The 27223-nt window shown below is 39.0% G+C and overlaps 1 protein-coding gene across 24 annotated transcripts in view; it reads right to left on the reverse strand.

Moving 5' to 3' along the window:
- The window catches only part of LOC134542024 (coiled-coil domain-containing protein AGAP005037), a 713248-nt gene that overhangs the window by 35823 nt on the left and 650202 nt on the right, over window positions 1-27223 (reverse strand). For 13 of the 24 annotated variants that reach the window (XR_010076723.1, XM_063385849.1, XM_063385852.1 and 10 more), the window contains 6 exons: window positions 17746-17929; window positions 13771-13914; window positions 12469-12634; window positions 9713-9838; window positions 5662-5795; window positions 1072-1125 (listed from right to left, as the gene is read on the reverse strand). Coding sequence is in view for 23 of the 24 variants with exons in the window: in XM_063385849.1 (XP_063241919.1) it covers window positions 1072-1125; window positions 5662-5795; window positions 9713-9838; window positions 12469-12634; window positions 13771-13914; window positions 17746-17929 (808 nt within the window). In the remaining variant the exon portion in view is untranslated. The remainder of the gene's footprint in view (window positions 1-1071; window positions 1126-5661; window positions 5796-9712; window positions 9839-12468; window positions 12635-13770; window positions 13915-17745; window positions 17930-27223) is intronic. The other 11 variants (XM_063385856.1, XM_063385855.1, XM_063385863.1 and 8 more) reach the window with 5 other exon arrangements.

The following is a 27223-nucleotide window of genomic DNA, read 5'->3' on the forward strand; positions in this document are numbered from 1 at the left end:
ATGCATCCTGCAAGATGTTAAATGGTTCTGTTTGTAACTGAATGTAAGGACAATAACAAATACTTTGTAGTAATATTAATCTTTTCTTTCAAAAAATCTCAAAAAACTCATGAGAGAATAAAATTTTAAGGTATTGCTTTTATGTTTTATTTCAAATGTTATTTTTGGATGTAAACAAGAAAGCCCACAATTATGAAGAAGCTGTAGGCAGTTTGTTTAACAAACAAACTGTGAAAACTTTCAAACTCTTATAAGAGAATAAAGGAACACTCAATCATGATATTATCTTACACTATTGGCTAAGATTCTCTACATTTTATATCACTGCACTGAGGTATAAATGTACATACAGAAGGTCATGACAATACACAGTCAAACCTCATTAATACCAAGTTAACTAAAATGAAACAATGTTTTTTTTATTAAGTAAGTTTTTTACAGCTGTATGAAAACTAAGTAAAACTGCACATAAAGATTTTTGAATGTGGTAAAGCCCAGATTAATGAATCTTTGGTTATCAGAAATGGCTAATGAAAGAACCAAAATTAAAACGAGAAAATTTTTTAGTTGCTGCAATATACCAGCTTTAGCTACACTCTGAAAATCCCTACCAGAAATGTTTTATGCTAAGTAAATCAAGTAGACAACTGTTTAGCACTCAACAATTTTTTAATTTCAATTTGCATTCAATTATGTTGTCAATGTGGAAAATTGACATTCTCAAATGTCCTCATTTAGTGACAGTATAACAGTGCGGCAAAAGAGTTTATGAGGAAAAAAAATGTAAAGGAAGATTACAAAACACAAACATGTTAAAATAATTTGCACAATAGTTGTTTACCACTACAAAGAGCCACAAATTATTGTTTCTTTAGGTCTGTATAATGAGGTTGAACTGTAATTTAAATGACTGAACAAAACAATATATTATAAGCTAATAATGTAACAATTCATAAACACACAGAGTGTGGTAACAGCTGGGATGGCATCAAACACTTAGAAGTAGAGTAGCCCTAGGTGCTAAGATGCATGCATGATTGCAAGTGCGAATGCATGCGCAAGTGCACAAACCTGGCAGGGAAGCGGAACTGGAGCTAGAGTGTTTGTCATACTCATCCGTGGATGCTACACAAACAACACACACCAGTCTCGTTAGTCACAAGCTCCACAGAGCCACTACATCACACACTCAGCATAATGTTACACAGTCAGTTACAAACTCAAGTGCCACTTTTCTAAGGTGTTCACCAAACCAAGTAGTAATACAAATTAGGAATCCATAATTGGCATACATTTACAAATAAAATTAATGAAAGGTAGTATTATATACTGTATACAGTTCTGCATCAAGGGCTCCGCCTACCCGGGCACACATACGGAGTGCATAGATTCAGAAAAAAACCACATGGTTTGAAAATGGCTCAAGATATCACAGTGATGTCTGTTTATGAAAAGCATTTGAGAATACGCCTAGGGCAGAGTAGTTGTGTTTCTGTATTATTTTTGTAAAACTGTAGTTTTATAAGAGTGAAAATGGCTAAAACACATTTTCAGAATAAGATGAAACATTTGGTACTGATTCTTGAAAGCACTCCAGGGACTTGCATTACACCTTTATCTTAATTTATCCACCATATGTTATGGTTGCCGCTCAAATCTCATAGTTGCCATAGCACGACGAGAAGACTGCATGCCAGTTCAGAGCTTTGCTCTATGTGAAGATACCGCGCTCTAGCGTCGTTCTTATCACGCCTCACCAACACAAACACACCCCTGACTAGGCCGGACCCTTAGAGTATGATTACTGTGTATCTTAGCACTCTCGGAAAAGTACTGTACACTGAAGTGAAGTTTACAAGCAACACCCACCCCGATGACCACGCTTTTAACAGCAGTGTTGTAGGACTAGAAATTTGGATATGCAACAATTAAGCCACCAGATAAAGTAGCAGATTATCTAATGGTCCAACGTAGCAAAAATCTGTCACACAAAGCAACCTGAACGCCTAGCACTTCAGAAGTATTTTACAGATAAAGTAATAAGAATAAAGTAACTTCTACTCGATGCTAAAACATTAATATAATGATAATATTTTTCTCGTATTATCGTGTTGATATTTTTTGAAAATAATTTTTTTTACAATAAAACATTTTAATTATACATAAAACTGAAGATAGTAAAAAGTGATATTTCCTGTGAAAGTTGAGCTTTACAAAAAAAGAATAAAAATAGTCAATTATGATGTTACCAGTCTCCATGGGAAATTCTAATAGACAAAATGTTGAAATACTTGCGGGCCTTTTCTGTACTCTTTCCAAGGAAACTAGCAATAAATAAAGCATTTAATATGCAGAAAAGAAAAACTTACAATCTTGGTTCAGGTGTGGAAAATATAAAACTTGCAGTAACCGCAACAACCTTTTCACAATCAGTGATAAAAATTATTTCTGTATCATTAAATACAAATACTAAAAATAATATGCATTAATTATAGATTCCATTTTATTTAGTACACAATTCCCCCCCCCCCCTTTTTTTTCCCTCAGTATTAATAAATGTCAATGGGAAGAGTCACAATAGTTTTGTGTTAACAAAACTGATCAATGACTGCAAAAAAAAACATGCACACAAATAGGACTACTAAGAAAAATTAATGGCTATGTAATCAGTTAATCACACATGTTAAAACTATGGATCTGTACCGAAATTATGGCTTGGAAGTTCTTTTGCAATTCAACATCCTACAAGAACAGAAAACTTGTTCTCTCGCCAAACAAACTCAACAACATTCAAAAAACTGTAGGAACAAAGATGCAAACATGTGTGGCTTGCTTGTTTTTAAAGACATGCTTAGTTCCCATTATAGTATCATGTTATACAGTAATGTTTTTTTGTTAACATTTTTTTTTATCAAGAATTGGTTATGCAGTGTTAAACCCACCATTACTGTTCGTTACTATCTTTACTATTCATAACTATTTTTCATGAAACCTGGATAGAGCTAAAGTACATAGTTTAGTATAAGAAATTAAATTTAAAAAAAGTATATTTTTTAAACGTCTATTGATATTTATGGTAGGATTATTATATTGTGTAGCTTAAACCAGATTTTTCTGAGCACCTTAACCACAAATACATATGTTTCAAATATACCACCTTTATATATCACTAGTTTCTTGTGAAGAGTAATTTAGTATCAATTTATTTAAAACTTTTTCTGAAATTTATTATTTTAATTTTAAAATATTTTATATCATAGTACCTTTGAGCACACATCTATTTAGTAGTTTGAATTTATTTTCACTGGCTCTGATAGTTATTTTGCATCTTCCTATCTTAATTCAGAACTTTCATAATCGTGAACATTAGCTGCTTGGCTACACATACTAATAATAAAGCATGGTTGCTACAGAAATAGAATCTTAGAATTCCCTGACTTTTCCCTGTTTTCCAGAAATTTAAGAGAAAAATTCCCTGACTTTCTTATGAAGTACATACCATAAATATTAACGTGCATATGATTAAATGTAATATAAAAATTTCAACATGAGGTAAAATAAGGTTTTTTTACTGTGTTATTTTGACGGCAGAATTGCGAATGTTTTTTTTCCTTCGACGTGGCTGGTGATAGCTCTTCGGCCCATATTGCTGAGTTGAATACTTTCGTAGCACAAAGTGCAGTACGCAGAATTTATGTTTTTAGCAGAGGGTTTGATATGCTGAAACTGTGACTCCTTGAGCCAATTCTCCTTAAAAGTAGTTTTCTTCGACATCCCTAAGCTAAAAAAAAAAAGTACATAATATTTTCAGGTTAGGTTAAAAAATTATTGTTTATGAATTCTTAAAAAAATATTACTACACAAATACAAAAACTATTACAAATTCACACCTAGCAATATAACGGGCCTACTTAGAGAATTACAATAGCAGCATTACAACATGCAATACTCTTACATTCTTACAATGTTAACTAACGCTTCTGGGGAAAAACATGTTCAGTTATGCATATTTTTTTATACACAATGTAAGTGTCACGCAACAGAACTCACGGATTATAACGGTTGGGAAAAAAGTACCTAATTAAAAAAAATAGTTAGAAAAATGCAAAAACATAACCGCACACAAAACCCACGTGTTTTCGTATCAGCTTGGTAGTTTTCAAAATGAGAATTGGTATTGCTTTATCAAAATGCACTTTATTTTCTTATGATCGCATCAAAAACTAACTTCACCTGAAACAATGCTTTTAAATTCACGTAATAAGCTTTTTACTCATCTTATTCCACGTGAAAATAGCCTTCAAAAGATAAACAACGCCATGCCCGTTCTGTAGTTCACTGCATGGAATGGAACAAAACACAAAGTCTCAAGGGTAAATTAAAAAGGATCAAACACGAACAAATGAAGGCCGGGTCGCTAGTGAACAAACGAGTGCCTGGATTGGCCAGAAGTTATGGTAGGTGGTTGTAACAGCCTATTGCAACGGACAATCGTAGACCAAGTAAAAAAAAAGTTGCAGTTGCCGTGTGCCTTAAGCAGCAGCCTTTTAGCGGAGTCGTTCGGTAGCGGTACGAGCGCATCAAAACAAAGCTTTGTTTGAATTATAAGCAACTTTAAAATTTCCAGAATTCGTAGAATTTTCCCTGACATTTCCCGGAATTACCTGACCATTTTAATTTCCCTGACATTTCCCGGTTTTTCCGGTTTTCTAGTCCTGTAGCAACCATGTAAAGGCATGATGCTAGTAAAGTTGTCAATGCTTTAGAATGCACTCTACATCAAAACATTTTTTGTTTTGTTTTTGCTGTAGCTCTAATAGCTGCGTGAAAGATATTTAATACAGAAATGTAATAGTTAGGTACTATCTTACACAATATGGTTAAGTAATCAATATGTTGTCATTAACTGTTGACTCATCTTTTGTTGTAAGAGTAAAAAAATAATTTTAATGCAACCAGCTTTTTTTTTTTTTTTGCATTATGAGAAAATTTTTATTTTGGAGAGTGTAAAGTAGTAAATACACAGCCATGCAATGAAAATTATGTTCATTGCTTATAATACCAGTTAACTAATTACAGTTACCATTTATATAGCAACTGCTCCTTTTACAAACTTCTAAATATGATGTCACACAAGAAGGTACTTACATACGTACATATTATATATGCACATGCCAACAATTTAAATAGGTATTACCAACACAGCAGGGAAGAACTCTACACAAAAAGCTAATATCTCCAATATTTCACCAGAACAGATAAAGTCCCAACCTAACCTCTTTTTCAAAACATGACTGCACATAAACAGTGAGTTGATCCTTTTGTGTGTTTAGTTTCGTGTCATAGAAAGTGCCAGATAACAACTGCCAGTGTAATTGAAACTTGGCACAAATGTGTTTTTTTTTTTTTTTAGTTCAAATGTTTCGCTGTCATGTAGTTATTTCCCATGAAAGCCTTGGCGGGCCATGGGTTGGCACCACTGATATGAACCATTGAATTTTGCAAGTCTTAAATGTTTTCCTTCGGAATGCATCCAAACACCAAATGCCAGCACACTTGTAAACAGCCAGGTTATCGGTGCACTGCGTGCCGTAGGAATGCGCATGCACGCCTACCAACCCCCGCAAGAAGGGGGGGAGGGGAGGTTGATGGGGGACCCACCGTTCCGGAAGTTGGCGTCCCTGCTGGGCGCGGGGACCTGCAGGTACTCCCGGGGAGTAGGCGTCTGCGTCAGGGCCTTCTGCACCAGCCCGGTGAGGTTCGCCAGCTGCCGTTCCATGTGCTCCACGCGTATCCTGGCAACAAGATGTCCGCACGCCCGTTCACACGCCTGCCCCCTGCCCTCTGCCGCTGGTACCTTTGAATATATATACTGTATAGAAGTCGCCAGCCCAGGTTAAAATTTGTAATACGGTTTGAGGTAGTTGGTTAATTCACCGCCGCAATCGCCACCATCTCTAGGGCATCGACTTGTGGTGGTCCCTAGCGGACAAAGTGTCGAAATCTTCAAACACCCCTTCCCCCTCCCGTTGAACGACCTTGAGCTGCAGTGAATGATGGATGGGGGGTGCGGGGAATGACAGCGGGCGACAGTGCTGCGCTATAACGTGTAAATAACAACCTAAGACGATACAGGACGTTACGGCAGCGCCCTGCAGCGGTGAAGTTCCCAAGCTGCACATCATAGCTCCTGAAAAACGTAGAGTAAATCCTATCCACTCGCGACTTCTATACAGTAGGTATATATATTCAAAGCTGGTACTGAGCTCATGAACATCTAGATATGAGAAGTAGCAAGCTAAGTGCAGGATTTAGGACTAAAGATGTGAAGGAAAAAAAAAAGTTTACCTGAAAATTAAAATGTATTCGAGTCCAAACACAGGTTTCACAACTGCCTTAAAACAAAAATTCTGTGAAATTCTACAGCCTAAAAATAAATTAAACCTCTACCACTTTCAACTTCAAAATAAACTGTGTTTCATTAAGTCATCTGTCTCAAAAGAGATACTTTATGGATAAGAAAAATCATAGGTATTGTGAGTTTTGACAAGCACAAACTTAAATGTAGAGCTTACATTTCCATACCTTCAATACATGCACCATTCATTCTTCATTCAATCATTCAATTATAGCAATAACTATCTCTTTACCCAAGCAAGAATTGGAAAAACGTGAAGAATTTGTGTGTTTTAATTAATAAATACTGTAAACACGAATGTACTCTACACATATCACTGTGAAATTTTAAGGTTAACTTAATTAAACAAAAGAAAGTGCCTCATATATATTTAATAAATAATTAAGGATAACTTTATCTGCTCCAAAACTTGCATTTTAATGTAATAAAATGCCTATCAGGAGTAAAGAGTTGGAAATGAAGTGGAAAATGCACTGATGTGAAAAAAAAAATGTTGTACAAAAGCAAGAAAGAGAAACAGAATCATAGCATCTAAAGAAAAACATATTTTTTGATTCTGTTTTAGAAGAAATGCAATATTGATAGTGAAAATAAAAGCAATATCAGCCCTTTATTTAGAAAAAAACAATTATTTGTTATTAGTAACAATTTTTTTAACATTACGTATTATTGGAAGATAAAGGGGTTTTAAAAGTACTCAGGCAGCTAGTCAGCTGTGGAAATAACACACGCATGTCTCCGAGAGGAGAACTAATTACCACACTTGTGACAACTTGTCTGCCTGTGCTGTCCAACCCACAATTCAAACTGTGGCGGTGGACTACATAACTGGTAAAACTATGTTACTTGCAGAGAAGCCTAAGATGTACATCAAGTTCTTTCCCTGCCCGAACACACCCGAATATTCACTTTCGGCCAACCTCAGTATTTGTTTTATTTTTGCGCAGGAAAAATGAATTCAAATATTTAAAGTGGTCGGTTAGGTTAGCTACATTAAAACACTTTAAAACACTATGGACGGTTAGTTAGGTTAGTATAGCTACATTAAAATAAACAGAGAAATATAAATATATATAAATAAACCCGAGGTTGGCCAAAGGTGAATATTCGGGCATGTTCGGGCAGGGACAGAACTTGATGTACATCTTAGGCTTCCCGTTACTTGCATGCTGCATTCCAGCAGAAAAAAGAAAGATCAAAGATAAGTGATAAATAGTACAACCATTCTCGATATTAAGAATTTCCAGATTATACTTAGCATTTAACATTTCTGATGATACTTAGAAGTTGCAAAGTCTTTTAATTAAAAAAAAAAATTACAGCTTTTGTTGTAGAACACGGGTTTCAGTCAAAACAAATAAGTGCTAAGGTCATATATAGATGTATATAAAACTATATGAATAAATGCAAAAAAAAAAAACATAGCATTTAGCATTACATTAAGATTTACTACTAGATCACTTCTCAGTTCTTAACTAACTGGAGGACCAGTTAACTGTACTGGCCACAACTTAAGTTTGAATCCATTCTGGTTTGAAATAATGCCACAGAACTCATAACAAACAAGTGAAAATATCTACTTTCTCTAGGATGCAACAAACCAAAAGATTTCACAAAAGCAGAAGAAACACATACATAAATACTACAAGTCTACTTTCAGAGTCATATTTGATAATTTGACATTTGTAAACGAACTGATAAGCAAAATGTTAGCACATACATAAAATACACACAATACCACCACCACATGGCACAAGAGATGCTACTGTAGAAACTACGTAACATATCCATAGTGGCTTGGCACTGAAAATAGAAAAATAGGTGCACTGAAAATTGTACAAATATTACTAAGTAGTTAAAATTGGGTACAGTGTCCACAATACAGTAACCCCACAATTATTTTAATTTGATTAATTATGAATTTTGAGTGCAGTGGATAGTTAAAAAGACTGGATGATCCACTAAGTTCATGCACAAACAAAAGTCAGGCCTACAAAAACTAATAAAGAATTTTAACTCATAATATTGTAATACTTACTATAGTAATTTAGAGACCTTACAAAAAATTAGATGATTTTTTAATAAAACAAATATTTAAAAAGTGGGCATCATACCAACCTCTTGTGGCGTCAGGAAGAAAATATGGCCAGTGTAATGTTAATTTCCAGAAACTTTAAGGAAGTAATTTTATTGTTAAAATAATATATTTCATTAGTCTCATGAATGACTTGATACCACAGAAGAGCATATACAATATCTTGTCGATGCAATAAGTTTTTGCTTAATTTGTGTGATAAGGTAATTTCAGTCACCTATTATGGTAAATTCAATTGAATTTTCATCGAGCACGATGCAAAAGTTCCTTATGTCCAGTTGGTCGGCCCCACAGGCAGACATTCGTGTGCTTTGCAGTGCACTCACACTGAGTGGCAATGGCTATCTAGCTTCAGCAAAGCTCTGATACAGGATTTATTTTCTAACTTGCAAAATGTGACAAAAGAGTGAGTGTAAAAAATATTTTAAATGGCAGTAAATGGGTAGCTAAGAGAATAAGTTTGAGCTTGAAATACTTTAAATTAGCAAATGGAAGGATACTAATTTTTTTATATGAAAATAAAATACATTCAACAAAAAAATTTACTTTACATTTTGCATTTTACTGCTAGCTTGTGATTTGTGAAGGAATACATCTGGCAACTCGCAATAAGTGTGGTGTGTTAAGGAAAAGCAAGCCTATCAATAAACATTTGTGTGCTTCCATTTAGTATGTTATCTGTGCTTGGTAATTATTCTGGATGTGAAGTTGACAATATGTCTGGTGTTTGTTTTCTAACTGGAGCGTTAATACTACCTCTTAAATGAAGCTTCCAGAGTAGCTATAAGTTAAATAAACACTATTAATAACTAGGGAAATTACATTTTTGCCAATGGTAGTTTTATAACTTTTACATAAATAAAAATAATAGATATTTTTCACACCTAAATTCTCCGAAATTAAATCAAACAAAACGTTTTCTGCAAAAAAATGTAGTTTTCATGACGGTAAAGTCACACAATTTATCAGCCTCACATCAAAATCGATTACGATTTCTGTATCAATAGCATCAACGCAAGACACAAACGTGATACTTTTGACGATAATAAAGTTATAGTAAGTTTGTGTTTCTGAATTACAGACGTAACATCACACCAACGAACAACTATGCAAAGTCCTGCCTGCTCCCAGATTCGCTTAACACAAAATGGCGCGTGGCTGGAGGAGGGGTGGAGCGAGGGGAAGCAGAGAGTGCGTACCGAGTTGCATCATACGGGACGACCGCAGGGGCTGGGAACTGGCTTCTGGGCTGAGGCGCCACGGTGCGTGCCGCGGGCAACTTGACGCCGTACAAACTGTACGACTCATCAATGAGCTCAGTGTCACTATGGGAAACACGAGAAACAAACACAGTGCACAGCTGGACCACCCACAAACACATACACGCAAAAGTTCAGAGAAGAAATGTTACAACACCACCGGCAAAAAGCAATACAAAAAGCCTTGTGACACTCCACACACTGCTTCAAAGTGCAAGTACAGAAATTAAGCACAGGTTCTATAACTCTACAAAAAAAAAATTTGCAATATGAAACCTAGGTACAAATATATATTTACATATTTCACACAACATGTATATAAAATATACTTCCAAATAAGGTAAAAAATTAAATATTTAAAAATGGTAATTAAGAAAAACCTCAATAATATGGCTTTTGGAATGAAGAGCATGCAATTATAAATTATTACCACTGATAATGCAGTACTGACTATAAAAAAATATTTTCACATTATTTCAAAATAATTAAAAAATCAAAATTATTTAGGATTCCCTGAACTAAAACAAGATTATCTTAGCATATATTAAAAACAGTAATAAATTACAAAGTGAAATAAGTACATAATAAATATCCAATAATAATGGAAGTTGTTTTTATTTGCAATGATTTATTAATAAAAATGCACAAGATCAGTATGCATGGAGACACACAACTGTATAAAGAGAACGAAAGCAGGCATCAGCCATGGTCTGCAGACACTCAGAGGAACCTTGGAAAACTACAGTTGCAATGTCCAGACTAGGACTCGAACCCTAAACAGAGTCTGGTGTTGGCCTCCAGGGCCACGGAGAGGGGGGACCGGGCACCAGGAGGGCCCTTGATGAGTTTTGAGTTTTTTTTAATGTTTGGGTTTCTCCAGAAAGGACCAAAAATTACAATTTTTGCTAAAATAATTCACACAGCTATGGCAACAATACAAATATATTTCGAATTGCAGGGTTTGCGAAATTGGACATTAAATAGTATGGCAGGGGCCTGACAAAATTATTTGCCCTCAGGTCCTTGGTTTGCTTTCAATCGCCCGTTTGTCCCAACAGTATTTCATCATTATGTACTGCTGATGGCTGGAGGGTTGCGCTGGTCGCACCTATCTCTTGGGAAACATCGCTGCGACCCAGATAATGCTTCCCTTCTCCCAGCGCCTTCCCAAATAGTCTTGGCACCTTACTGTCTCGTCTGGTAAGTTCTGCACGTGACATATAGTGGCGTAGCTAGGACACAGCTTCAAGTGTTTAGTTAGGAGCAATACGTAGAGCGACGGGCTTCGTGGTCCAATGGGGACCGAAGCATCCAGGAAGTGCGAGGCGGCGTGCTGGGACCGAGGTGTGTGGTAGTAGACGATCGGTAGAGAGAGCCACCGTGGAGTCGAGCTCCAGTGGCGAGAGTAAATTGCGGACTAAATGAAAGCGTGATTAATTTGTGAACAGACTATTAAATCAATAGTGTAAATATTAGTAAATAAATGAAACTGTATTTAATTAATTGGGCTGTCCTTTCCTGACCTGTTCTCCCACTCGTAACAGTACATAAAAAATTTAGAAGATACTTTAAATTTCACCTACACAGGTTGAGTCTGAATTCGACCAACAAACTTTGGACACAAGTTCATCACGACAAAATACATTGAAAACCTCTTCACGACTTATGGTCCACAGTCCTTGTCAAGGCTGGTATACGTCTCTGAAGTTGGAGCTGAACATGATTTTTATTGTAAATAATAGAGAAAGTATTTAAGATGCAACCTTGATCATCTGAATTATGTTTAATCGAATGATGTTCTACAACAACCAAGTCACTTTTTGTGGCTGTACCAAAATTATTTAACTGAAATAATTGGAAGTAACACCTTTATTTTCCACATATTTTTGTGACAAGTTACTACCCTCAATTTGTTAAGAGGCAATAAAATCTTTGCAATTTTTTTTTTGGATAAAATTGGGAAAACTCAGTTGAAATAGAAAGAGTATTGACAAGCAGTTTAAATTGCATGCTAAAAACAATTCAATACTTCCTTTTCCTTCAAATGTCTATATTTTTCTCACAGAAAACTAGACAAACAAGACAAATAATACTGGAAAGGGCTGGCATGGGGCCCTGGGCAGTCACCAGGCTGGCACGGCCCTTTACCATAAGCTCTCGAGCGAACTAAAAAATGCCGGCCGTGCAGTAATGCAACCTCAAGGTCGAGGTCAACAGCCGGAATCCGCCCAAAAAAAAATCTGAACGGACTACAGAATGTGCCACAGAAGGCTGGACTAAAGCCCTGTCAGAACCTAACGTTGCTTTTAGGTGCACGCTCGATCAATGCTCGCAAGGGAGTGAAAAAGTGATAATTTCATTTTATAACAGAAAAAAATCATAGGTCATAGACATACAAATAGTGAGTGAGTGTCATTTCTCTATGTCTGACACACGATCATTCACATAGTAAGGTCTGGAAAATTAATATTTTTCTCCTTGGTGAGACCAGCCCGCTTAGTGGAGCTCGCAGCGGCTAGCAAAATAAAGGCGCTCATAACAGTTTTGTTCTTAACTTCGTCAATAGATAGAGTTGCCTTGAATTTTAAACGCACCATCGTTTGATGCGTTTGTCATGTCTTTAATTTTCAGTTTGTTTGTGCCGTGTGCGTTCCTGTACCATTCATCCGCAAGCCTCAGCGAGCGCGGCTACCCACCTCGCTTCCTCGTCGATGACCGGCGTGATGGAGCCCGAACGAGAGGCGTACTGGCTGTAGTACGGGTCCTCGTAGCCCGGCGCCCCCGGCCCGTAGGCACCCGGGTACGCCCGCGAGCCGCCTCTCTCCGGAGAAGACATGTATCCGCTTTCAGCGTGAAGGCGGTCTGTCGAGAGGCCAACCCACGACATGTGGGGGATTAGCACTGGGCCGAGCTTACAACGACACTCGCTTCCAGGCCTCAAAGACACACCACTGCTCGTCACTGGCACTAACCACACAAACATAAAACTACGCACATACGCACATAAACAAGACACCATTACATACCTTACATCTGAATGAAAAGAAAAAAAAAACGAAACTACATACAGAACAAAGAAAACTGCATATAATAAAAATAATTCAAATTTCTAGGGAAACTTGAGCTAGCACAAGAGGAAATACTATTCTGAAGCAGATTAAAAGAAACAAAACATATCTAGTTCAATATTTGCTGCATTCCACGTCTACAAAAATACGGGAAAAATTATAATTCAGCAAGAGAAGAAAAAAAGCATCACCTCATAATATTTAACATTTAAAATTAAATACTACACATCAATAAAAAAATTACAGCAAAGAAAAATAAATGTGAAATAATGTCTCACTATTTTCTTCAAAGTGGTAAGCTGCAAAACAATAAAAAAAATATCTGATTCACTCACTGTATCACAAATGCGTAAGAGCTAAAGTATTTTCCAAGAGAAAATATATTCTAATACTAAACTTCTTATCTACGCTAAATAAGGAACAAAGTGCACTGTAAATGTAGCTTAAAATAACATTTTACGGTATCTCAAAATGTTTCATTTACACAAGTACTCGACACAATCTTAGTCAATGATATTGAAAACGAAAACTGGCCAGAAGAACAAATAAATACATATAAAAGAAATGTGTCAAAGAAGAGGAGGAGAAGAAGAAGAAGAAGAAGAATAGAAAACCATGCTTTTAAGGAGAATTTTTTAAATTGTTTAAATAATAAGTATTAAAAATTAAATATTTATTGTAAATAACTGAGTGGATCATGTCAAAAAGTGGTCTCAGTGTGCAAAAATGGTTTAAAGAGTTTATTAATTTTACCTTATTTTATTTTAAGTTTAGTTTTCAATCCAAGCTACAGAAGACGAGTGCGCGTTAGTGTGCGGTCACTGCAGGTGGAAGTACTTGATGATGCAGGACGGTGAAGCGTGGGAGAGCACAAATGCAGAAACAAAAGACGGAGGCACACGGATGCAGAAGCGACGCTCTGGGACTGACCTGCCGCAGCGTAGAGGACGGCCTCCCTGCGATTGGTTGGGGAAATGAACGAACCATAAAGACGATCAGGGACGGGAGGGCCCGAACCCTTCGCCAACCCGTGCTGCTGGTAAGTTCGGACGGGTTTGGGGGGAGGTTGTTCACCTTCAAAAAGTATTCACATGAAAGTTGGGACTCTTCTGGCCACCTTTATTTCATTCTGAGCACAAAAATAATAAATGCTCAACGTATCTGTAGCCTTGAGTGAAAAACAAGTGTTAGACCTGATTATACACATTACAGTGCTCATTATTTGTGTTTTGCATGTTTTATTACAACAACCAATTATTATTTTTTTGTTCAAAATTATTTTCAACGTTAGTATGTTTCGGCAAACGTATGTAGACAGTAGCACATTTAAGCATCAAAAAAATGAAAACTTATGGCAAGGAAATTAATTCAGCAGCTGGCAACATACACAAACATAATTAGCGCATGCAGAGCATAAGAAGCGTTAACTACAACAAAATAATGAAAGACAGTAAGCAACAGTCTTCCGAAACCACAGCCTAGTCTGGAGAGAGAAACAGCAAATTATCAGATAAAGGCTTCAATCAGGCTTTATTGGCCTTGAAGTAGCACAAGAAATCCTTATGTTCCATTTTAGTATTAAAACCAGGCATAGTTCTTGTAATCTTGGAGTTTAGACAGTGCCACAGCCAGAAGTTGTTTTAAAGGGTACCAACTCCACACTTGTTCAAAATTCATCTTCAACAAATACATCTAAGAACTGAAAATTTTCACAAATTTATCTGAGAGTTGGCTCAACTGCAAACATACATTTTTTATCACTTGTGCAGTTATATTTTGCTTTATTTAACACGTATAGACAATTCAATACCTAAACAAAACTACAACAAAAGGAATAAATCACATAGGCACACATATATATTAGACTGGCTATAATTCAAGAAACGTATGAAGAGTAACCAACAGCCTTTATCTTACATGCCTGCAATTAAACATAAAATGTCTGCTGTAAAGATTTTCAGAGCTAGCATTATCAACAACCACAACAGTAACATCAGACCTGTCAACATACCTGACATCCACACTATGTGAAAGACACATTTTTATTTTTGGTCACATACTCTCGCTATGGAAAATTAAATCCCTAAACTTTTCTCTTGATGAAATCAAAAATTTTGATGAATCCTAAGTAAAAAAAGAATATAAGAATGTACAATATGTATTTAGTTTTTTAATCCCCCCAAATTATTAGGGAAAGTAAAGATAGACATTGCTCACTTATATGTCCTGGCAGTTTGACAGGTCTGACGTTAGTTCTCAATGCCATAAAATGTCATTATCTACCTTCTCTAAGATTGCAAACTGATTCACCAAATTCACAAGCTTCTTTCATGCAAGTCTCTACTTATTCTGGCAAACAAAAGTCAACAAAGGTTAATTTCGAAAACACTTCAGAGTAATAATAAAACAAACCAAAGATTGATTTTAAACATTAATAATAATACATAATTACTTATGTTTTACACTTAAAATAGGTTTCATGAAATAAACAGAAGTATGTAAGTACAGAAATGACTTTATGTATGAAGAATACCAAAGAAACTAAAATATGTAATCTTGTTTAAACTAATGTGTGGTTAAGTGTAGGAAAAAGTACATCGCTTTAACTTTGCACCAATAATGACGATAAATAATAAATAAACTTTTTTTTATAACTGAATAGTGTAACCATGTTACAACTGTTGACAATTGCAATCTTCATAAACTACAGTTATATCCCGATATTACATGGTGTGCAATTACATACATGTTATCCATTTCTGTTTACTGTTAGACTAAAACGTATCATTACAGATCATACTCAGTACAGCAATGATACCATTAACAACCATGTAAAGAATCTGCGTTTGCCATTAGTATTAACAACACACGAGCAAATCTCCGAGATCTCTTGTGAAAACACATTTAGCAATCACTGGTACCTTGTGTCACGGAGTTGCTATAGTCAAACCATTCATGTTTGAATGCCGGCAGGTTCATGTGGGGTTTGCTGCAAGCGGGAAATGTTTCCCTGAGACAATGGGTTTTCTCTGGGTGCTTCAAACTCCAACCCGACTCCTGTATCCCATCTCACGGTCTTGTTTAATGACATGTTCAGGGATGAAGAGCATGTACGAGTCTCACCTCAAAGGTGTCTCACTTTAGTTTATTCTGCCGTTCTCCCTTTAGTGCACACCCATTATGGATATAAAAAAAATACTTAAAGAAGCAGGCACAAATGGTTGTGCTGTACTGAAAGTGTGTTTGTCTGTTTGTCCTTCTTTCATGCAGCAATGTAGCAATGGATCAATATGATTTTTTGCATATACATGGGCAGGAGAGTGACATAGACTACATATAATTATGATATTCCGTCCCTCAGGGGATGAAAAATGGGTAAATTAGAAAATTAAAGGAAGTAGGTCATATTATCTGTAATATTAATGTGCTTCGAACGTAACAAATTACAAATACAATTACTTATAAGATTAATTTTTGTGACAAAATTCCATAGTTAATTGTTTATAAAACCATTTACAAGTTCATTACAAAATAAGTACAATATTATTTATAAATTTTATTGCATCATAATGAGAACAGCCATTTACTTGTTGTGGTATATCAAAAGCTGCATCTAAAGTTTTTGTCACTTATGATGCTACAATTTAGTCAAAGATACAAACCACCAGAACTAAACAATCTTTCAACATCCATGTTTACTGGCAAAGACGTATTGAATTTTACAAACATGCTTCTTACTGTAGGTAGGGAACTGAAAACAGACATACTGCAATTTTTACTTTGAAAATAAGTGGATAGCTAAAAATCAGCAGAAAGATGTCTAATTTCACTTTCTCAAAAAAAAAAAAAAAAAAAAATCAGCATCACTGCTATATAGAAGTATGTCTGTCATCATCCAAACAATCAGCAGAAAAGGCTTCATTTTTGTGAGCACAATATTCCTCTTCTAATATTTGATTGATGTTTTCTCTCTGAAGAAATGTGTTGACAATATCAGAGTCAGTCGCGACAGGATCAAACCAAGTACCAAATTTAAATTTTGGGTGAAAAACACTGGCAGTCATTACGTTTTTATCAGTAAAAAAAAAGTTTGGATATAATTTTTAATGTCTTGTGTTAAAGAAACTTTAAGCAGTTCAAATAACTTAACGGAGTCCTTTTAAATTTTTCAATTTCAGAGTTATGTAGTGCTTGGATTACTGGCAGCAAATATCTAAAGAAACTTTCTTTCTCAGCCTGCAGTATGTCCAGTGACTTGGCTATTTATTTGAGCCATAGCCAGTTGGGAAATATTAAAACAATCAATTATCTTATAAATATATTGTTGTCTAATCATGCAAGTGAACCATCACACATTTGGGAAAAGGAGGGAGGGGGGGGGGGGGGGAGAGAGAAACAAGAAATGTGATTGATACAAAAGTTAGCAGGAGCATATGCAGCATTATACTTCGAGGGAGTGCCCGGGACCACTTGGCCAGCTGTTTGCTTTCAAATTATTTTTTCATGTTGGTGAGAAACATAAAACATTTTAGGTTTTGGAGGGGAAAGGAGGAATATATCTCTCCTATCTCCCCACTGCCTAAGCCCCTGGTAGGTCATAAAAAAGCCCAACAGATATAATAAACTACGTTCTCCACGTTATACAATTATTCTCAGCAAACTTAAAGCTTACTGGCTAACTATGTCCAATTTTTACCTATGTTTATTCACCACGAAACATCACCAATCACAGATTTAGAATGTTACAAACAATTAATAATATCAAATTAAATTGCAAAAAATCTTGAAATATTTAAAAACCTCTTTAACTTTGTATTGCAGTCCTAAAAAGGCAAGTTAATTTTTTTCCCCTGCGACCAAAGTCCAGAACATTTTGAAAGGAAGTGCCGGCCGGCGGGAGCTCACCTGTCTGGGGCAGAGTCTTGATCCTCTCGGCGGGTACGGGCGGCACCACGGCGGGGGAGTAGGCCCTGAGCAGCGGGCCCCCTCGCGGGAGGGTCGCCGGGGCCCCGGGACCCCCCGGGGGGTACGAGTGCGTCATGTAGTAGGGCTGGGGCGGGCCGCCACTGCTGCTGGACTTGCTGCTGGCCTGGGAACACAGGCACACACCACGTCGCTCAGTTGCCGCTGCGTGATCCCAGGTGTTTGGTGATCTTCCAGAGTAGGTCTACATAAGACAAGGTTTTACAGTTATTATTCTAACCCACATAATTAAAAAAAAAAAAAAAAACACATTTTGGTGTTATTGGTTTTATTTTTATAAATACTGTTCATTTATGAAGATGCTGAAACATAAATTATTTGGGATCGCAAATTTTTTTGTAATAGTATAAAAAATTCAGCTAGCAATCTTTTGAGTTTTTTAACTAGTTAATATATGTTACAATATATAATGCAATAATAAGTATTTGGCAGCGGTGGCAGCCAGGTTAGTTTACGTTTTAAATACCTTAAAACTTGTTTCCGATACAAGAATATTTTGTATTATCATAACTTTGAGGTTTACTTTTATTATACGTGTGAAACCTGACCGTGTAAGGTTATCATGTTTCAGTTTTTTTATTTAAATAATTTTTTTGAACTGTGAAATTCAATCTCATTGGTTGTAATTTGTTACGCGTTTCCGTGTACTTTGGAAGCGGCAGACGGATAGCGAAAAGCAAATATATAGCGGACCCGGATACGTTTCTGTTTTTAAGCAATATTATGGAATGAGCCTTAAGAGGCGAAACCGCACTACATGCAACAAGGAGTGTCACATATCGTTCCGCCTCTCTAACACAAACACTTTTTAAGGTTGCCCGACCTCTCCGAGAAAAAAAAATAGGTGCGTGATCGCCACACGGGTTAGAAGTAAAACTTCACACATTAATAATCCACTTGAATGGTAAAACTAACAACTGTAAGAAAACTTGGCAACGTAGAACCAACAGCTAGTCTTAAGTTTGACCTCACAATGATACGTCTCATCCGCGTGACTAGCAGCCAATCAGATGGCCCGTAAAATTCCACCCGTCAGTCTGTAAACACCTCACCAAGCTTTAACTTTCGACGAGCGGACGGATGAACTAACCTCCAAAATGGTAGCAAAGATACCTAATGATGCCAGCAACCTTTACTATCTTAAAAGGTTTTTAAGTATGTTTATTTGTTTAGCGGCTTCCGATAAATGTTATTAACCTACACATTTTTGACAAATGAACTTATTTTACCAAATATCAGACCAAAAACAAAATTAATGATTAATACAGTATATCTACGCAAGATAAATTTTCACTGTTATTTAAGCTTTCTAGTCTGTTGGCAGCATCGAAATGGGAGAGTATTTGACGGCTCGGCGACGAATCATTGCGAGTCCAAGTTTACAGCTGCCCGGCTCTACTTTATTCATTAATCTCCCTCCCCGCCTCCAAACACCACAGGTTTGAACCTTGACACTTCGAGTTACGCCTCTACGAGACATCCGCATTAACTCCACCGGCTGTGAAAAAGTTTCACTTCCAAAAAAATTTTTCCGTGTGGTTTGTGGTTCTCCCCTCGGGTCGGAGCCGCGGCAGGGCGCGCCGGCGACCCCCGGGGGTCAGGGTTCAGCCGCTGTGGCGAAGAGGCGGACCGGTTCCAGCGGCTCCGTCCACTTTCATTGCCGCGTCCTCCAGTTCCAGGAGTGGCTCGCTCCCGCCTGGCACCACGGGGAAGCCACACTTCCACGCCACACTTGGCCATTTTTGGATTGAGGTTCGCGTTTTGTCAACAGCGAGGGACTCACAGAGGGCAACACACGACACAAATCTACGATACCGTGGAAGGAATCGGTCCATGGGCTACAGTCAGGTACCATAAAAGCATGGGCTGTAGTCGGGTACCACAACAGCATGGGCTGTAGTCAGGTACAACAACAGCGAGGGCTGTAGTAGGGTATCACAATAGCATTGGGCTAACCAGGTACCATAACAGCATGGGCTGAAGTCAGATACCAAAACAGCATGGTCTGTAGCCGGGTACCACAACAGTATGGACTATAGTCGGACACCATAACAGCATTTCCCGAAAGTAATTTCGGGAAAACGTGTTAAAAGAACGAAATCAGGATGACCGGAATGGGATGAAACCTGGCAACTCCGGATTTCAGTCTACGCGCCTCACCACTTTACGTTGCATCCTGACCATGACGTATTGTGACGGACACAGACGATGCAAATTTAAACTCATGCCTTGCCCGGGACTCTGAACCTGGAACCTAGCTGCGACCTATCGCTACCGCACGGAGGAATATGTCTGTCTCCCTCTGATCAGCCAATCAGCGATTGAGAACGTCAGGGAGGAGACGGCGGAAAGGGGCAACTGCCTGGGAACCCAGGTAGCCGCGAAGACCACCACACCAAACAATCAGAAATTAGGGTCATTTTTCATCCAAACAATATAATTATAATTAAGACGAGTACAAAATGGTAAGGCGTTATTCTTTGCGTGCTTTAATTAAAAGAAAGGCAATAACTAAAATAAAATAAAAACATTCAAAATAAAAGTAGACGTGAAACAACCTACGCACAAGTCTAAATTGTTGGTCTGAGCAATGGCAGCAGTTTGTCATCTAGGGTCTAAAGCCCTAAGCAACAGTCGCGCAAGAGTTAACAACATCGCACAACCAACACTTCCAGGCTAGAGTGTGACGTCACCAACATGCACCGCCGGAAGTACTCCAGCGCAGCTCGTTCCGGCCTGCATCCTCTCCGATCGTCGGGGCAGATAAGGACCTGCATTCCTGCCAGCAACACGCTCTCCCTCCAGAACCGGGCCCGGGGTCCGAACCAGGCCAGTAGCGTCGCCCGTCTGGCAGACTCCACAGTCGACAGACAAGCGAGCCCCGTCACTCGTTCATCAGACATTCCTTCCAGGTTCAAATACCAGCCATTATGAAGCTAGGTGGCGCAGTGGTGCTGGAGACGTTGTGACACAGCGCTTCACCGAGTCACCAACCCCTTTGGAGTTGGCGTAGAAGACGTGTTGCACACCTCAATGTCCCGACCCATGACATTACCGTAGAGAAAACACGTTTTCTTGATTTTTCCGTGTTTCCCACCGTAAACCGGCGACCTTATAGTCTACATAATGAAATTGATTTCCTTTACCTTGCACACCCGAACACCTTATTTCGTACATGCCCGATGGGCTATGGCCAAAACCAAAACTCTTCAACCAAAGTTTGGCCCTTACATTTTTTTTTTTTTTTGGGTCTGTAAATACAACCATGTAATAAACTGTGAAAAGTCTGCGCATGCGTACTTGAGCCGCTACCCACAAATGTTCCGATGTAAAGGTACCTTCTGCCAGCTGCTAGCAACTATTTATTAATAAAAACAAATGCACAAAGAAATACTCGGGTTCTGCCATCCTGATTGCAGTTTTTCCTGGTGTCGATGGTTCCTTGTATTACAGGCAGTGGCCGATTTACTCCCCAGTTTCCTTGAATTGCGTGGTTGCGTTTGTCCGTCTCTAATGACCTCGCCGTCACCGACACGTTAGGCCCAAGTTAAAAGTCGGACACGTTCTAACATCCTCCTACAGATGATTCGATCTGTATAGAACTCGTGATCGGTCTCACGAAAACGACACAAATGCGTCGAGTAATTCTCGGTGGCTGTGTTCGCCGACGTACGTCGCTTTCGGGGCGAAGGCAGTGGGTTCGAGTCCAGTTCCCCGAACCGACTCACGTGACTGCTGACTTCTTCACGGAAAGAATTTAAGGAAGCCATGAGGACGGATCAGTAGTCCTGTTTTAAGGTTTTTGTTTTTTACTGTATTTATAGAATGGTGTAAAATGTCTTTAAAAAAAAGCGTATTTTGAGAGTAATTTTTAGGCATGGAACACCGGGTACATATTCTTGAAAGCAATAAAGGGACTTTAATTACGTCATCTTCATTTCTCCGCCATGTTTACTGTTCCGGTCTCCGCTCAAATGCCGTAGCTGCACTACGCAGCGAGCGTCGCGCATGCCGGCGCGCTTCATTGTTATTGACTTTTGTTCGTTCAGTGTCTGTTAGAAATATGGGAAGAGGAAAATTAGGATTTTAATAACGTGTAACTTACTGCGTTTTCAATTTAAGATTTCGCATAAGAAAAAAAAAACTCAAAGATTTTTATTACCACATAAAATGATGTTATGTTACAGGAAAATTGAATCTTAAGCTTTATAAACCTGATCTGATGATAATTTATCAGAAAGGAACATCAACATATCAAGGGATTTTAAGTTCCAGGTTGGGTTTAAAATGTTTGAAAAAGTAAATTTTTCGAATTTTCCGAGGGAGGGCCTCCAAAAAAGTAAATAGCCGACGGCCCCACAAAGTATAGGGGCACCACCAGTCCCCCCTCCCCCCCTTCACCAAAATTGGTACGGTGAATAGCTGTGAAGTAACCCAGCCAAACCAAGCCAAAAATTGCACGCCTACCATCAATCAAACTAGTCCGATGTTCAACACGAAACTTTCGACCGCCGGAACCGTGCAATTACCACGCGGAACTTTCATCCCGCTGACCCCCGGGGGGGATTGGTGGTGGGGGGAAGATGTAACCCGGTTCTCGCTGGCTTGGCGGCGCAAGGGCGGTTGGCGAGCACCGACCGACCGGACCGGTATTCCTGGAAAGTTGAATATGCATGCAACAATCATCGCGGGAGAAAGCTCAGCAGGCAGCCCATATTCGGGCCGCCTTTGGAGAAGCAAGGCGAAGGGCGTCGGGACGGGATTCCTGCCGATACTACGTCAAGGACGCTTCGCGCGATGCGGGTCACGCGCTGAGAACGCTATAGCATTGAACTAGCCCCCTCTCCCCCTCCCCACAAAAAAATGTCCATACGCAGTGTAAAACACTGAGATAGAGATAGGAGAGGAGGGGGGGATAGGTAGGAAGGGAGAGAAATAGAGAGAAAGAGTCCCACGTGAAAGATCCTGCGTGGATCCAGGCGGATATGTTTTTGACACATGCTTGAGCAGAAACGTCACAACTGTGTATTACGCCCCTGCGAGGGATACACACACCACAGTTCGCGCGCGCGCACGTGTGTATATATATATATATATATATATATGTGTGTGTGTGTGTGTGTGTGTATGTATCTGAACTTCGGAGTAATAAGATATATATATATATGTATGTATATGTGTGTGTATGTATCTGAACTTCGGAGTAATAAGACACCATGTAAAAAAAACTAAATGTTTCATGAGAGCAGTTAAAATAATTTTAAATAGCACTTCACTTATTTACTCAAATTATTTTAACCCAAAATATATGAATTTTTTACACATCGCAGAGCTTAGTGTTGTATACCACTAGAAAAAAAAATGTCAAAGGGTGGTCAAGCTTATGGTCAAAAGTACATTTTGCCCAAAAGTGTACATAGTGGCATATGCCACCGCATTACAGATTATATTTACACACATGCATAAAATACACATTCAATAAACATATTTCACAAGTGAATATTTTGCTCAAATTGTAATCACGAGTGAAAATTAAAAACAGGTATTTCTAACTAGTCAGTTATAAACGCACTACGGCATGCCTTTTGTCGACGAACTGTTCCACACTCGCGCGCACGCGCAGAACACGCGCAGCCACCGGACAGTCTGCTCCGGGACGGAGTTGTGGAGCTGTCAGTCGCTCGACGTGGGTCGCCTCGAGTCTGTGCCGCGTGTGATCCCGCGTGCATCGCTCTCGTGTGCGCACGCACGCAAGGCAACTGCTATCGTACAGCACGTCAAGCCGTTTCGTCTTATTACATTTGAAAGATTTGTGCAATGGGACTGCATGACTTGTTATAAGATTTGGGACATACGCCATTGCTAAGCACATGTAGGTATGTCGGTAGAAGAAAACTACAAAAAAACACAAATGAAAAAAACAACAAATTAAGCAATTTTTTTAAAAATTAATTTGTGTTTTTTTCATTTACGTTTTTTTTGGTAGTTTTCTTCTACAGACATACATGTGCTTAGCAATGGCGTATGTCCAAAAGCTTATGACAAGTCGTGTCGTGTCTTGTCGTGCGCGCCGTCGGGGCCCACGGGGCGAGGTGTAGCAGCGGCGACACACTCGCAGTCCAGACGACGCGGGTTCTGATTACCGATTCGGAAAATATCGACGTCTGTTTCCCGTGATTCACCCCGAAATCACCCTAGCCCAGGGGTCGCAGACTTTCGAGTGAGATGACCCAAATATCAAGTAAACAGATCCTCCATTATTTTTTTTTAGAGAGAGAGCAGCAACATGTCCCCCCACACCCCCCCCCCCCTTGTACCTACATGAAATTTGAAGACAATAAAAAACGAGATAAAATAAACATATTTTATTCACATTTTCAAAATAAAGTCTTAAAAATGAAGGCTGCTTGAGGAACAAAAAAAAAAAAAAACACGTAAATGTAAAAATGAATACATACGGTAATCATTAGTAGAGCTCTACTGGTAAAACAAGAAAGCCTAAATCATTAATTATATTATTATTAAAACAAGAAGCCCCCCGGGCGAGTGCGGGGCTGTGATTGGGCCGCGGCAGCGCGGCTCGGAGGGGAGGAGGGGAGGATAGCCGCTGACCCCTGGCCTGGCCTAACTGCGGGCTGGCTCCTTACCGCGGGTCTCAGCAGACACTACCCCCCCGACAACCCTGGTCTCTCGTTCCGTGCTTACCGTCTCTGATGGACCCCGCGGTCAACGACAAGCGACCAGCCCCAAATTCAGTGAAAAATAACTTACAGTGATAATCACATCTCAAACGGGTTTTATATTTCCACATCTCCACATAATTAATTCTTTGTCGTCCGACCGTTTCGTCACCCAGCAATTTTTTTTAAAATAATGATTTTTATTTCGTTCCTGAAAAAACTTATAATCTACCTGTAAAGGTTAAAGACCCAATGACTGATATATTTATTTAAGAACATAATTTTACTATTTTATACATTATTAAATAATACAGTAAATTTTATAACATCATTTGCATACAATTCGGGTGCAGCCTAAGTTCTCAATACATAACAAATATTTAAAATTTAAACGAGAATTTTATACTATTCAATTTTCCGTCACAACATTTTTTAAATGTTATTGTTGGTCTTTTTTTTTTTTATTCTGCTTAGCGACTGTGAAGCCTGGGAGGTAGACTACCGGCGCTGCGGATGAGGCCTGAGGTATAGGCCACCCGCCGGACGGCAGCCAAAAAAAAGTGTTGCAGTGTAATTAAAAAAAAAAACTCTCCAGTGCCAGGAAGTGACGTAATATTGACGTCATAGGAATTCGGCCACATTTGCTGGTCGACCACCCAAACATTCTAGATTATTTGAGGTTCGCAGGACTAAACGAGGGCTCTCCTGAGAACTCCTAGCGAACTCCGCCCCCGAGGAGACACCCTCTCCGGGAGAACATCCTGCCGCCCCGACTGTCCGTCGTCGTCCGATGTTTGGTTCTCAGAATTCGGACACGTAAAAGATAAACCGGTTAATTATTTAATTTTCCAAATAATACTTTCGGTAATAGTCGTTGTGATTGTTAACTTGTACTTGGCAAGTAATAAGCCGCTTCAAATTCACTTGCTATTGAAACAGCTCGAGCCAGGGCCGGCGCTTCCATACAGGCGAACTAGGCAACCGCCCAGAGCGACAAGTGGCTGGGGGCGGCGCAGCACGACACATAACAGCTGATATAATATGTTTAACGATTATTGAAACTAGATGTAAATGGATTTTTGTAACAGTTTGGAATGTTTATATTGATATAAGTAATTATTTAAAGTCCACGGTGACCTGTTTATGATTTGTAATAAGTAAAAAAGAAAAAAAAAAAACAAGCCTACTTACGTTTGATTGTTGACAAAATCTTAAGGTTACGTGATGCATTTTGAGGCAAGAGAAATTTTTTTTTGGGGTGTCCGGTGGGGGAGGGGGGGTTGGGGGGGGGGGGGGCGGCGCCAATTTACCTTTCACCGGCCCTGGCTCGAGCTGAAGTTTGATTTAGCTTCTTAAAATGGGGACGGAGTGTCTGCGGGCGTCGCGCGGGAGGACACAGCGCGGAAGAATGCCGAGGAGAGAGACGTCGTCGGGATGAAGGGCGGAGGGAGGGAGGGAGACTCGTCACACGAGCACGGGCGCCGCGCGCGGAAACGAAAGACAATGGTCAGAGGCGAGAGTCTCCCGACCCGGAGGGGGTGGTCACAAAAACCACGCGAGCAAGACAGAGATTCTCCCTCCCCCCCTTTCCCTGGACACGGCTTTCACCGGGCGCGGTCTGCTTAGTCTGCCGCGAACTGCCGCTGCCGGCGCTCTCTTGGAGCTGACCTCGAGGCGCGGCTGACCCAAACTGCCAGCAGTCCCGGAGCAGACACGGAGCGCTGGACGGCGGACGACACTGGGATGGGTCGCAGGTCAGTCGTTCGAGGCCAGGCGGGGCACACTTCTGGGTATAGCAGTCCGAACATACACTCCCCAGTAATGTATGGGGAACGAGACCCTATGTCTAAATATCAGATACAGACCAAGATATTAATACGCAGAGATACGCCCGTCTTTCATAAATATTTACCGCAAAAATAACCCAAAATTTACCTAAGAAGTTTGTTTATCCATTGGATATATTACGGCCCTGCAAAGGATGGGAGGAGGGGAAGCACACGTGCCCTCCTCTCTTTTTTTTATGGATCCGCCTCTGCATTCGACGTACTAAATGAAATACTCACGAATTAAGATTTGTTAAAACTCAGTAGAGGAAACTAGTGGTGCGTGTTCACCTCCTGGTCTGCCTGTGCGTAACTTGGTGTGGTCGATGCAAAAGCTCGCGTTCGTGAACCGAATTTTTTTCTTCTAGTTTTTGACGTGGAAACATCTTAGCTCCCGGTATAACACATATTTTATAGGAGTAATTTCGTTGAGTGGAACGAAAAGTCGATTGGAACGGAAATGTGCTGCTGTCAGAAATCTCGAAAAGATGGCGGACCCGCGCGATCGATCAGTAAATATTAACTTTCGCGAACATCGGGTGATGTTAAAAAGCGTATTTGTGTGCCAAAGTAAACTTTATGGTAGTGCAACTGTCCTTTAATGATGTTGTAATTTATAGTCATAAAAAGAAATAACGACAACTTAAAAAAATACGTTTACATGCTGGCATTACAATTTTGACAACCCTGAGTGAACACTGGAATGTAGAGATAGCGCATCAATCATGATATTGTAGAGATACAACAAATTGTTAGCTTACATATATTCGACGCCATGTTGAATATGAGATTTTTTTTGTGATGAAGTTTTTTTTTGTTAAATATTAAATGTTGAATCAGCTCAAAAAGGTTCAAGTTTGTTTGTAGGAATAATTTACAGGCTGATTGCTGTAT

The sequence above is a fragment of the Bacillus rossius genome (assembly GCF_032445375.1).
Source record: "Bacillus rossius redtenbacheri isolate Brsri chromosome 4 unlocalized genomic scaffold, Brsri_v3 Brsri_v3_scf4_2, whole genome shotgun sequence".
NCBI lineage: Eukaryota > Metazoa > Arthropoda > Insecta > Phasmatodea > Bacillidae > Bacillus > Bacillus rossius.